Source organism: Pleurodeles waltl, chromosome 6 (genome assembly GCF_031143425.1).
Source record: "Pleurodeles waltl isolate 20211129_DDA chromosome 6, aPleWal1.hap1.20221129, whole genome shotgun sequence".
NCBI lineage: Eukaryota > Metazoa > Chordata > Amphibia > Caudata > Salamandridae > Pleurodeles > Pleurodeles waltl.
Genome location: NC_090445.1, coordinates 1,368,180,725 through 1,368,192,990, shown reverse-complemented (window position 1 = coordinate 1,368,192,990; position 12,266 = coordinate 1,368,180,725). Strand labels below are relative to the sequence as shown.

Here is a 12,266-nt window from a genome sequence, read left to right as displayed (position 1 = left end):
CACCAAGGGATATCTCAGATCACCATTTTTGAGTGCCCGCATATGTTCTCCTATTCTTATTCTAAGTGGTCGTATAGTACTTCCCACATATATTTTAGAGCACTTGCAGCGTATTATATACACAACAAAATTAGAATTACAATCCATGGTATAACATATCGAATATGATTTACCCTCATGGGAATATTCCTTAAGCTTATTACAAGCCCAGCGACACACTCCACACGAACCACATTTGAAAAAGCCCACTTCTCTCTTGGATAACCAAGTTATCTTGGGGGAGCTAGAGGTATAACTAGGACTTAACATAGTTCTAAGGGTTTTGCCTTTACGAAACGATGTCACTACTGTTCCAGAAACTATGTCCTTGAGTGATGTATCCTGTGACAGTAAATTCCAATGTTTAACAATAATTTTTTTCAAAATCAAAGAAGCCTCATTATGATCAATTATGAGCCTTACCACATCGGATGCCAAATCAGTCTTTTTCTGTTCTTTAAGTTTTAATGTTGCATTTCTATCTATATATTTCACCTTATGTCTAGCTTTCTTTAATAACTTATTTGAGTAACCACGGATTACAAATCTCCTCTCCATGTCATTCATTTGGGCAACAAATTCGTCATTTATACTACAATTTCGTCGTGCTCTTAAAAACTCTCCAAAAGGAATTGATGCCACCTGATGTCTGGGATGAGCACTATTAGCATGCAAGATCGAATTACAGGCAGTTGTTTTTCGATACAGTCTGCTGTGAATTTTATCGTCCATAATAAAAAGTTCCACATCTAGAAATTCAATCTTCACATTACTAAATTGATATGTGAATCTCACATTCATATTGTTTAAGTTTAGGAAATTACAGAATTCAATAAGTTTTTGTTCACCACCAGTCCAAATCATCAAGCAATCATCTATGTAACGACCCCAGAACAAGATATATGTATGCCAAGCAACAGCTCCTGGGCCCCAAATCCATGTGTGTTCAAACCACCCCATGAATAAGTTTGCATAGGATGGAGAGAATTTGGAGCCCATAGCTACACCTTGTTTTTGTCGAAACCATGTGTCGTTAAACAAAAAGAAATTGTTATTGGTAATCATGCTAGTCATGTCTAATAACATCTTGGTATGATCCCATAAATCTGCTGATCTTTTATTCAAAAAATATTTCAAGGCTACTAAGCCTAGATCATGTTTGATACAGGTATAAAGTGATACAACATCTAAGGTTACCAAAAGCATGTTGCTGTCCCATTGAACATCACTCAAGACACTCAGAATATGTGTGGTGTCTCGAATAAAAGAGGGAAGGTTGTGCACCAATGGTTGCAGAAAATTGTCCACATATTCTGAGAGCTTTTCCGTGGGACCAAGTATACCTGACACAATGGGTCTCCCTGGTGGAAAAGGTAACCCTTTGTGTATTTTAGGTAAAGTATACAAACAAGGATACCGAGGATAGTACACCTTCAAATACAGGTGTTCTTCTTTATTCAATAACCCCTGCTGTTGCCATGCCAATAAATTCTTATTGATCAACAGTGTAAGGTGTGGGATGGGATTGTACATAATCTTCTCATAACAAGACGCATCGTTCAACTGTGATAAAATTTCATGGTCATAATCCAACTTATTCATAATAACGACGTTTCCGCCTTTATCTGCTTGTCTAATAACAATGTCTTTATTAGATTTCAGATCATGTAGAGCAGCTAGTTCTACTGTGTCTAAATTCATTGATAGTTGTCGTGATTTATTTTTAGCTAAATAATTATCAAAATCTTGGCAAACCACATCAAAAAATTTATCTAAAGAGTTGGAAGCTAAAGACCTTGGAGTCCACCTAGATTTCATTTTGAGACCACTTGGCACGCTTCTGTTGGAAACAACCTCTAAATCATCTAGTATTCTCGAGGTAATGCCAGGATCTTCGTCACATTCGGCTAAAGATAATAGGAGTGCTGTATCATGAATATCCTCAATAGAGACAGTACTAAAAGAAAAATCGATAGCATCAGAAGACATCACCCTTCCTGGTTTATTACGAAAGTACTGTTTGAGTTTGAGTTTACGTAAAAACTTAAATAGATCGATTTTGGATCTACATGGATCCCCAAAATTACTAGGACAGTAACTCAGACCTTTGGATAAAAGACTTTTGATCCCTGCTGTTAATACCAAACTCGATAAATTTACTATATTGATAGACGATTCATCTCCACAATTTACATTTTCCTGTCTCGAGATCTCGTTTTGGTGAAATATATAGATAGAAATGCAACATTAAAACTTAAAGAACAGAAAAAGTCTGATTTGGCATCCGATGTGGTAAGGCTCATAATTGATCATAATGAGGCTTCTTTGATTTTGAAAAAAATTATTGTTAAACATTGGAATTTACTGTCACAGGATACATCACTCAAGGACATAGTTTCTGGAACAGTAGTGACATCGTTTCGTAAAGGCAAAACCCTTAGAACTATGTTAAGTCCTAGTTATACTACTAGCTCCCCCAAGATAACTTGGTTATCCAAGAGAGAAGTGGGCTTTTTCAAATGTGGTTCGTGTGGAGTGTGTCGCTGGGCTTGTAATAAGCTTAAGGAATATTCCCATGAGGGTAAATCATATTCGATATGTTATACCATGGATTGTAATTCTAATTTTGTTGTGTATATAATACGCTGCAAGTGCTCTAAAATATATGTGGGAAGTACTATACGACCACTTAGAATAAGAATAGGAGAACATATGCGGGCACTCAAAAATGGTGATCTGAGATATCCCTTGGTGGCACATATGGTTTCCTGTGTAGCACAATCAACTTATAAAAGCTTTTAATTTTTTGGACTAGAGCATATCCCCCGTGACCCTAGGGGTGGGAATAGAGAATTACGTTTACGTAGACAAGAGGCACTTTGGATTTTGAGATTAAGAGCTGTGGAATCAGGGTTGAACACTGATAGAGAATTGGAATTTTTTTTGGGGGACTAATTCCTGACTTCAATGTGTTTTATTATGCTTTTCATTAATTGTATCAAATACATGAATTTTGCATTTGTATTACTAATTGTTGTGCTGTGGTATATCTTTATTTAATGATGTTAAGCTCCATCGGTTTATACGAGTTTTATGCCAAAATTCTCAAACGTCAGAAATGTACTTAGTTGGAGGGTTCTCCTAATCCTTTAGACTTATTTACTATTTGTATGATCTTCCTCCCTATGCTGTGCATCAATAGGACAGTTGGGTAATATTGTGTACGTTACAATTTAATCTCAGATGTGGAAATTTTGGACAATTGATATATTTATATCTACTTAAAGTCGGGTTGATCATCCTTATGGGTGGTAGGTTTGCCCTATTGCACTAAATAAAAGTGTATAGTGGTGTATATTGGTTATTGATTTAAATATTTTTATCCATTTTTGACAACTTAGATAATTTTTGCGGTGTGGTGAAATAGGGGGCATCTTTGGCACACCTTCGTATGACATGGTTACTGATTATTTCGTGGTAAAGCTAGTGGCATAAAGGGTTAATGTGCGGTTGAGACGTATAATCATTACCGGGCAGCGTGTGTCCGTTATTTATTATAGTTGCTCCGAATTCGGAAGGGATGAACCCGGAAGTGTACTTTAACTTCCGGAGTTCACATGCGCGTTACTAGCGCACTCGCGAGGCACCCTGACACGGAGGCGCCGCTCTTTGAATACGTGGACTTTTTACAAGATTACAATTGGTGAGTGCATGGGATAACTGCATTAGTTGGTTGAGAACCGAGTTTCTCTCCAACGAATTTTATTAGAATGCACGTATTTCGAGTTGGAGCTTCAATTAGTATTGGTTAGGGATGTTATGAATTTTGCTGTAATAATTTGACGAACTGGTGCTGTGATGTGTATATATTTTGAAACTTTATTCTTGAGTGACACCTGTTCTGTATTAACAGTGGTTTGAACTTCCATTCGGAGATTATCTACACAGCAACATTTCGGTTGCTTGATTAACTGATATTATCATTTATTCTCAATCATTACTGGATCTATAAGGTATTATGTTGAGCCACAATTTTGGTGATTTTAGTAAGTGACTGAGCACTATTGGTAACTTAGTGGTGTTTTTAATGGAGTGTTATGATGATTGATCACGTATATCGTGTGTATAAGTTTTCCCACTCACTTTATGTTTGTGGGCATTGGTGCATTGGTTGTGATAGGTTTTTCACTTTTATTGAGTGTTGTGGTTCTTCACAGTGTGTGGGTGTCTTTCTTATTTACCTCCCTTGGGGCTTTGGCACATCCTAATGTGTATTTGACGATTGAGCATATTGGTCTTAACTCGTATGTGTTATTTGTGATTTCTAGCCCTGAAGAAGTCGTAGAGGGATTGTAAAATACTCCCAAAGACGAAACACGTGTTGGCTGGAAAATTGGAAGCACGAATTCATTTGGATTACTGATTACTCTTGTGACATCCTATTCGTAATAAATTTTGAACTGATCAAATTATCTGCACTGAGTGACTTGAAAATCTACAGGTTACATCATGGACTGATTGTTGCAACCAAGTTTTTGTGAATTAGATATTTTTGTATTCTATATGTGCCATTGGGGTTCCTCATTGTGTTTTTTCTTCATGCAACAAGGCAACGCATGCAAATCGTTCTGACAGAGGTGACCAGTTCACTCCTTCGTATAAACACTGTCCTTCCTTTCGCCCCTTTCAGAAAGCCCAGAAGCTCTAGGCAGGTAACACTGACTGTTCTCACCTTCAAACTTTTCTTGAGAGACTGTTGCTGATTCCCAGTTCAAACAGCTAAAATCTTGATCAGTCATCCTAATGATTTTAGAGCATGTGTTCCCCTTAAGTCCTTCTTTTGCAACCTATAGTTTTTCACTTCCAGGGGAGCGCTGTGTTACTCTGCAGGTAGTAGGGTGAACAGCACATTGAAACCCATTTGACAGGAAGATGCTGTGGAAGTGTGGTCCTTGGTAGATGCGCGAGGAAAGAAGGTTTTAGAATACCTGATTCCGTCACGTGCTGCCTTGCTTTCACATGCACCGTAACTAATTGTGTGGTGTGCACATGCAAGGGGAATATGCATGTCTATTTTAAAATACCATGTTATAAGTGCAGTCAGTTCAGTCTTTCACTGTCACCCTATGTAAAGACATAAATGAGTGTCTCACTCAGGTCTCCACAATATCATGAGCTAGAGTGAAAGCTTCATAGTAGACTGACCAACAAATGCCTGAATGGGCAGGCGGCTACCAATGATGAAATAACTGGCAGCGAAAACTGTCAGGTGATGAACTGAGAATAGAAAACGTGCTGGATCCTCCCCACACTAATGTAGGATAGGCTGAAAAGGCAGATATTAGCTCGTCAGTCAGTCAGTGGTAGCATCTTATTACAGGTTACTTGTTGGATTGTGGGAAGGTGCTTGAGAGCCACACTAATGGCAGATTGTGAGCTTACAATTGCTAATTAAGAGTAATAACTATTAACAATTACAGCTGGTACTAGTCACATGTAGTAGGAGTTTCTCACTGCAAAGTTTTGCCCCTTAAGTCTTATAATACTAAATTGCTGTTGAACCACACCAAATATTCCATTTAACACAACATGTCCAATCTTTTGGTTTCCTAATTTGGGCCCTGGAGTGCGACGATCTATGTGGATATTTGTGTGTAAGATTTTTTGTGTACTTTTGACCTTGCATCACTTCTACAGCCTTCCAATCCCTCCCTTGGCTGCTGTCATACAGATCCAGCAGGCACAAGAAACATCACAGTCTTTGAGGCTTATTCCTTTCTTTTGTTTATAGGAGAAGCTTTTTAGCCATTCTTCCTATAGTGCTGTTGCTTCATTCATATGGTATAGGGGTATTCTACCTTTGGGTGGACCTGACTAACGTCTGATGTATGGAACACAGGTTGTCTTACCCCAAGGGAAATGGGTCAAATATTCTGACTTCCTGTTCAGTTAGTTACAGGTAATTTTGGTCTTGATGAAATGTGCAAAAAGAGCCCTACTCACAAAAATTCCAATGTTGATGCACTCTCTAGGGCCCAAGTTGAGTCATAAATGACTGAACTATTAATAACAGATACACACATGCAACATTTTAGAAGAATAGAGTGAGAGATTTTGAAAAACAACCTGGGAAATGTATTTTCCCCACTGTTTTGCTGGACCCACAGATAGTCTGTCGGAGCACCTTTTCTCCCACTTCCCACCCAGACAAGAGGGTAGCAGGGAACATGTCAGCACAGCAGGCAGCACTCCTTCAGGGCAGCAGTACAGTAGAGTAGCAGTCCTTTCAGTAGCACACAGTCCTTCTTCCTGACAGTCTCCCACAGGCCCAACATGTACTGACATGTTGGTGTCTTAGGTCCAATATTTATAGCAGGTGCCTCCTTTGAAGTGGTAGAAGCTTCTAGAGGCTTCCCTTTGGAGTGCACAGGTTTCCTGCCTGCCCTGGCGCCGGACTAACTACAGGGATTATGAAGCCCTTTGTGTGGAGGCAGAACGCAACTTATTCAAGTATGAGTAGGGCTGGGTTCAGCTCCTCCCTCCCATCCTGCCACTGATGCACCCATTGAGGCACACCTAGCCCTCTATTGTGTGTGGCAGTCTAGAGGAAATACAGAAAGCCCAACTGTCGGCTACACATAGTCATGTGACACAGACAGGCTGCAGGCACTACATGGCCAATGCAGAAAAATGCCATCTTTCTTAAAGTGGTATTTTCTAAATTGTAATTTGAAATCTGACTTTCCATAAAATAGGATTTTTCATTACAGTTCCAAAGGCACCAAACATTAACTGCTTACCTGTTCCCATTTAGAAGTTACAGCGTATTAAATGTAGCAATGTAACTCTGTTATCCAATGGGAGAGGCAGGCCTTGCAATAGTTAAATACAAACTGAAGAGTTTTTGACTAACAGGACATATAAAACCTAGAGGTACATGTCCTACTTTTTAAAAACATTGACCCTGCCCTCTGAGATGTCCATGTCCTGCCCCAGGGGTGACATATGTATTAAAAAGGAAGGTTTGGCCCTGGCAAAAGGTTTATTTTGCCATGCCGAAATGGCAACCTGCACACACATGCTGCATTAGCAGATCTGAGACGTGTTTGAAATGCTTCCTAAGTGGGTGGCACAATCAGTGCTGCAGACCTACTTGTAGCGTTTAATTTATAGGCCCTGGAGACATGTAGTACCACTTGGTTAGGGACTTATAAGTAAATTGGATATGCCAATAGGGGAATGAGCCAATGTTACCATGATTTAAGTAGTGAGCAGGTGCACTTTAGCAGTGATAAAGTTCACAGAATCCTAAGGTCAGAAGACACAAAATCAGCAGAAAATGGAGGAGGAAGTCAAAAATTTTGGAGAAGGACCGCCTGAAGGCTGACAGGTCAACAGTCGTCCTCTTCCAACCAATCCCTGGGGCTACATTGACTAACATTTCATGTCCTCGGAGACCTTCAAGTCCGAAATCAACCTCCTCCTTGAATTATCTGCAGGCAGTGATTAAAGACACAGGTGTGACTATATTGAGCATTTGCATATTTGTGTTATTTAGGTTTTTCACCTACTGCCCGCTTCTAGGAGGTCGATGTACATTTACTCTTTTTCTCTTAAGCATACGTTTTAGTAGTTTGACAAGAACGTTATGTTTGAATTAAACTGCTTCTTTTCATCTGTGGTAGAGCTGGTCCATAACTGAATGAACTGGTTCCGTTTGTTGAAACTGGAGTACGTGTTTTAGCATCTAGCTACAGACACCTTCAGCAGTCTATTGCGAGTGCTAATGTCATCAATACAGGGGTACTGTGTATCATTCTAAAGTTACAGACTGTGCAGCTAGTTCGTACTCTAATTTTTCGTTTCACATGTATGGGATAATGTGGCCACCTTTGCCTACTTGGGTGTAATGCAGGCATACGTCATAATGAAATCTAGATGCATTGGTATTGCTGCTGTTGCGTTCTGTCACTATGCTCAAACTGTAGCCACAGGAAGTAGCAGAGAGCTGTACATCAGCATATAACATAGAAATACATAAATTAAACCAAGAATACAGTTTATAAAAAATAATTCTGATCGTTCTGTTTTTAATCCTTGCCATGATAGTTGTGATCATACAAAAAAGCATTAGCAAAGTGAAAAGGTCTTGCCTTTGTGCACCTGTGGGCTTTGGCAATGCTTTGTCTATAGCAAAGAAAACGAAAACGGCACAATGACGCTGAGGTCGGTTAGGTCTTTCTGGCGGTAACTTATTCGTCACCATGCATGCGCACCCCAACAGAATAACACAAGGGTCATTTTCCTTTTTTTAAATCTTGCAGAGCAAATATAGCAACTTAACTTAAAATGGTTAATTAAAAAAAAAAGAAATGCTAAGTGTGGCCAGAATGCTTTTGATGCAGCGGAACACCAAACAGCAAATGATTGTTGGAGGGCCCTCCTAAAAAGTGGAAACAAATGTATGTACCTGTAAGGGGTGGGGGAGCAACGGAGGAAGTAAAGGCAACATTGGGATAAAAATACAAATTAAGCCAAGTGCGAGGAGGGGCAGAGCCGGACACACAGGGGAAAGAGCAACATAGAAAGTTGTTGTGTGAGGGAAGATGCCGATGAAAGGGCATCCACACGAGAGATAACTTCACAAGGGAGAGAGCAACAGTCAGCTCTTGCTGTCGGGAGGGAAAGCAGCACACAAAGGATTGAGCTAGAGAACACATAGAGTCACAAAGTGCTGAAAGAAAAGTAAAAAAAATAGTTCCCTAAATGTGAGCAGTGGAAAGGATGTTAAAGAGGCTGTGCTGTAGGGGAAGTACAAACAAAAGAAGGGAGACAAGGGTATTGACATTGACAGTAAAGTCACCCAGTGGTAAGCAATGGGTGAGGTGTAAGCTGACTACGTTTTTGGTAAGCCCTCAATAGGTCTTTAGCAAACAGACAACTTATGCTGTCTGGTGGGCATCATCTAAAACAGTAGGATATTTTAATGTCTGAAAGTGCCCTGGATCATAATTATTTAATTAATGTAGATTTAGCAGGATTGTGGATTCCAGTGTCAAGAATGTTTTGCTCCAGAAATTTCCATTCCCCATTACAGCACGACCCTCCCAGCCAGATGGTTAGAGAATAGAATCGGTAACAAGCCTGGCAGTACCATGGAGGTCTCCTGTACGAGGAGTCTGTGTGGGCATTGTACGACCCACAGAAAAGCATTTTCCTAAATTACCTTGGACAGCTAACAACGGAAGCATATAACATAATTTGTTGTTTAATTTTCCGGAGGAGAGAAAATTGGTAGACAAACTTACATAGCCTTGCTGAGCCTTGAAACTAGAAGAAAGCCCAGGCATTTTGCATGATTTAAATTGCTGTAAGAATTCCATAAAATTCCTTTCAAACCTATGGAATTGTGTAACATGAGCGCTTCTTTTTATAACCTCTGCCCATTCCTGCTACCAAAATTCAATTTTTCTTTTTTTCTCAAATAGTCTTCACAAATGTTTTTGATTTCAAAGGTTGCGTTTGACATGCATATGAAGCAACATCCCACTCTCCATCAGCTTATCAAGGCCATATGTTTCTATTGGCAGACGCAATCTTGTATGATTTCAATATTAAACTGTTTTTGTGTTTCAGGTGGAGTTCTTGACTTTGTGTTGATATTGTGGCTGATGAGAAATCTTTTTTGGCATCCATTTCCAGTTTGCTTTAGATGTGAATTTCCTATTGATATGAAGTACAAGAGTGTAGACTTCGTGCTTGGACTGCTCCCCACTCCACCATGAAAAATCCAACTCGACGTTTTTGATGAACCTATCCCTGTTTCTGGGATATGTATGGTAGTCTCCCAAATTACCCCACTGCTGGAGTGCCATTGGCCTCGGTAATTTCTAAGGTTTTTTTTTGTTGTTTTTTTAATCTACAGTAACAAAACTAAATCTTGCATATCTGACCATTCGTCCCCTGGCTGCTACCCTATTTTAATGATTGAGCTGTAGTTGTGATGTAGCAAAGTATGTTTTCCGGCTCCCTGTGGGCATGCTAGAATTTGCCAAAGTGCTTTGCCACATTGTTGTCAGAAGGAATGTTTTAAACTGTAACATGTGAAAAAGTTATGGGACATTGACAGATGTGATGGTTTCCCACAGGGACCTCATACATCCAAGAAAAATAAGCCCTGGGGAATTTATTCAAAGAGAAAAAGATATACTTAGCAAACAATTAATGTGGTTCTACGATAAGAATTTGAAAGCTGATCTTCAAGAGATGTTTCCGTATTTTCTTTGTAGGAAGCCATTCTGTCTTACAATGTCGGCTACGCTAAGAAGTGGGATTTCACTGCCCTCACCAGGTTTTGTGATGAGGTAAGTGGATTTGTGGAAAACATCCACAACATTTTTTTTGCATATTTGGTAACTCTTCTTTATTTTAACCAAAAAAGCATGGTTGTCGGAGAAACTGAAATCATGGTCGTATTTGGAAACAGAATATAATTAGGTGGAAGCTTTTCCCTTCCTTTGTTAAGATGTTCGTTATGATTGCTAGACCAGTCCTCTTGCTGCTCTGTGTGCTTGTTAAAATAGTATGCTGGTGTTTAAGCACAACAGGGCTGGTAACCATGCCACCAACCACTTTAAGGTTATTATTCCTGGAAGTTCTGAATTACAACTAGCTGTTTAAAGAGAAACCTCTATACTCCCAAAGGTATGAATTATTATGTGAAATGCTGCAATGTATGACTGACAAAGATTCAGACAGGTGCTTGGGCTGGAGTTTCCTTTTGTGGCTTCATCTGGTCACTTGAGGTTGGAAGGCTCATCCACAGGCATTGAGAAACCCATGAGAAGTGAAAGGTTTGAAGTGATTTGGTTTTGTTTAACCTTGAGATGTTGAAGCTCTGATTTCAAGTAACATAAAATTTAGGTATTCCATATTTTTAAATAAGTGTAATCTTTTTTTAAAAACTCTGAGTGAATAACATTGTGAGGATTTGGGTGTACTATTTGATAAGGCTGGGGAGCATTATTGTGCAGTACACTCACAAATTTCATCTTGGGTCCAGTCAGGTATGTTTACTTAACCTTAAGCTCAATCCTGGGTAGCTGTGGCTGTGAGCAGTGAGACTTAGCATAGGAACAATGTGTAAAGTATTTAACGGCACCAAGCAACGAAATAAGAAAGTCACACGAAAGAAACAAGACACCATTTATAAAAATAGAGCTTATTTTTTATGAATTTTTAGAGACCTTAATCATAAAAATCCACCTAAGGGTTCTGGAGATACAGTTTTTAAAAGCAAGCATTGGCCAATAAAAAGTTTAGAAACTTTTGAAAAGTTTGAACCAGTTAGTTTAACAACTCTGGCCCAAGTTTGGTGTCCATATCTGGCAGGACAGAGGTCTAGGGGGCACGAATGGACTCTTTGGATAGTGGTATGGCTACCAGAGCATTTTTAAAGCAAGATCCAAACTTTACAGAATGACCGCTGTAGACAGCAATGGAGTGGTCCTTATGCTGAGGGATGCAGCCTTAAAGATGCTCAAGGATGTTCTTGATGCTGTGCGGTGCCCGGGAAAGTCAGGTCGAGTCGTCGGTCCACAGGTGAGTGGGGGCGATCCTGTCCACGGATCTCAGGGTCCCACGAAGTCAAATTTGCAGGGTTCCAAGGGCTATTGTTGCAGACCTTGCGCTTTTTAAGACAGCGGTCACAGTGCAAATTTGTGGTGGAGGATAGTGTTCGCCTTTTGTGGTGAATCTGGCCACAACCAACACTCATGAATCCAGGAGACACGGGTGCACCTTTTGGCTATATCTGAATTGTCCTTTGGGGTTCCCGGTGTCCGGTAGTGGCAAAACCGCTGCAGTGGCTACCAAAGATGTGACTTGGGCTCTTTCAGTTTTGACGCTAGTCTTTGGGGGCCAGTCAAGTGACCCTTGGAGTCTCTGCTTCGGACTGGGGCTGGGAATCAACTTTTCCTCAAAGAAGGCAATCAGAACTGGTCCAAACTCAGCTAGCCAAAAGTTCAGCAGGTGCAGTCGCTCCAGCATCGCAGCCTCTGTGCGCTTCCACCGGGTCCAGAGTGGTCTTCTTATCATTCTCCTTCCAAGTCCAGCGAATACTGAAGTCTCAAGTGCCAGGAGTTCCCATTATATCCCAGCATAGTGGCCCAAAGGGACAGTGTGGTCACTAGCCAGTTTGCTGTTGGTCCTGTCCTCTCTAGTGACAC

General features: G+C 40.1%; 1 protein-coding gene across 4 annotated transcripts in view; it reads left to right on the top strand.

The window, feature by feature from the left end:
* Nucleotides 1–12,266, top strand: part of PARG (poly(ADP-ribose) glycohydrolase) — an 850,138-nt gene that overhangs the window by 307,630 nt on the left and 530,242 nt on the right. For all 4 annotated transcript variants that reach the window (XM_069240664.1, XM_069240666.1, XM_069240665.1 and 1 more), the window contains one exon: nt 10,329–10,403. In XM_069240664.1, the coding sequence (XP_069096765.1) occupies nt 10,329–10,403 (75 nt within the window). The remainder of the gene's footprint in view (nt 1–10,328; nt 10,404–12,266) is intronic.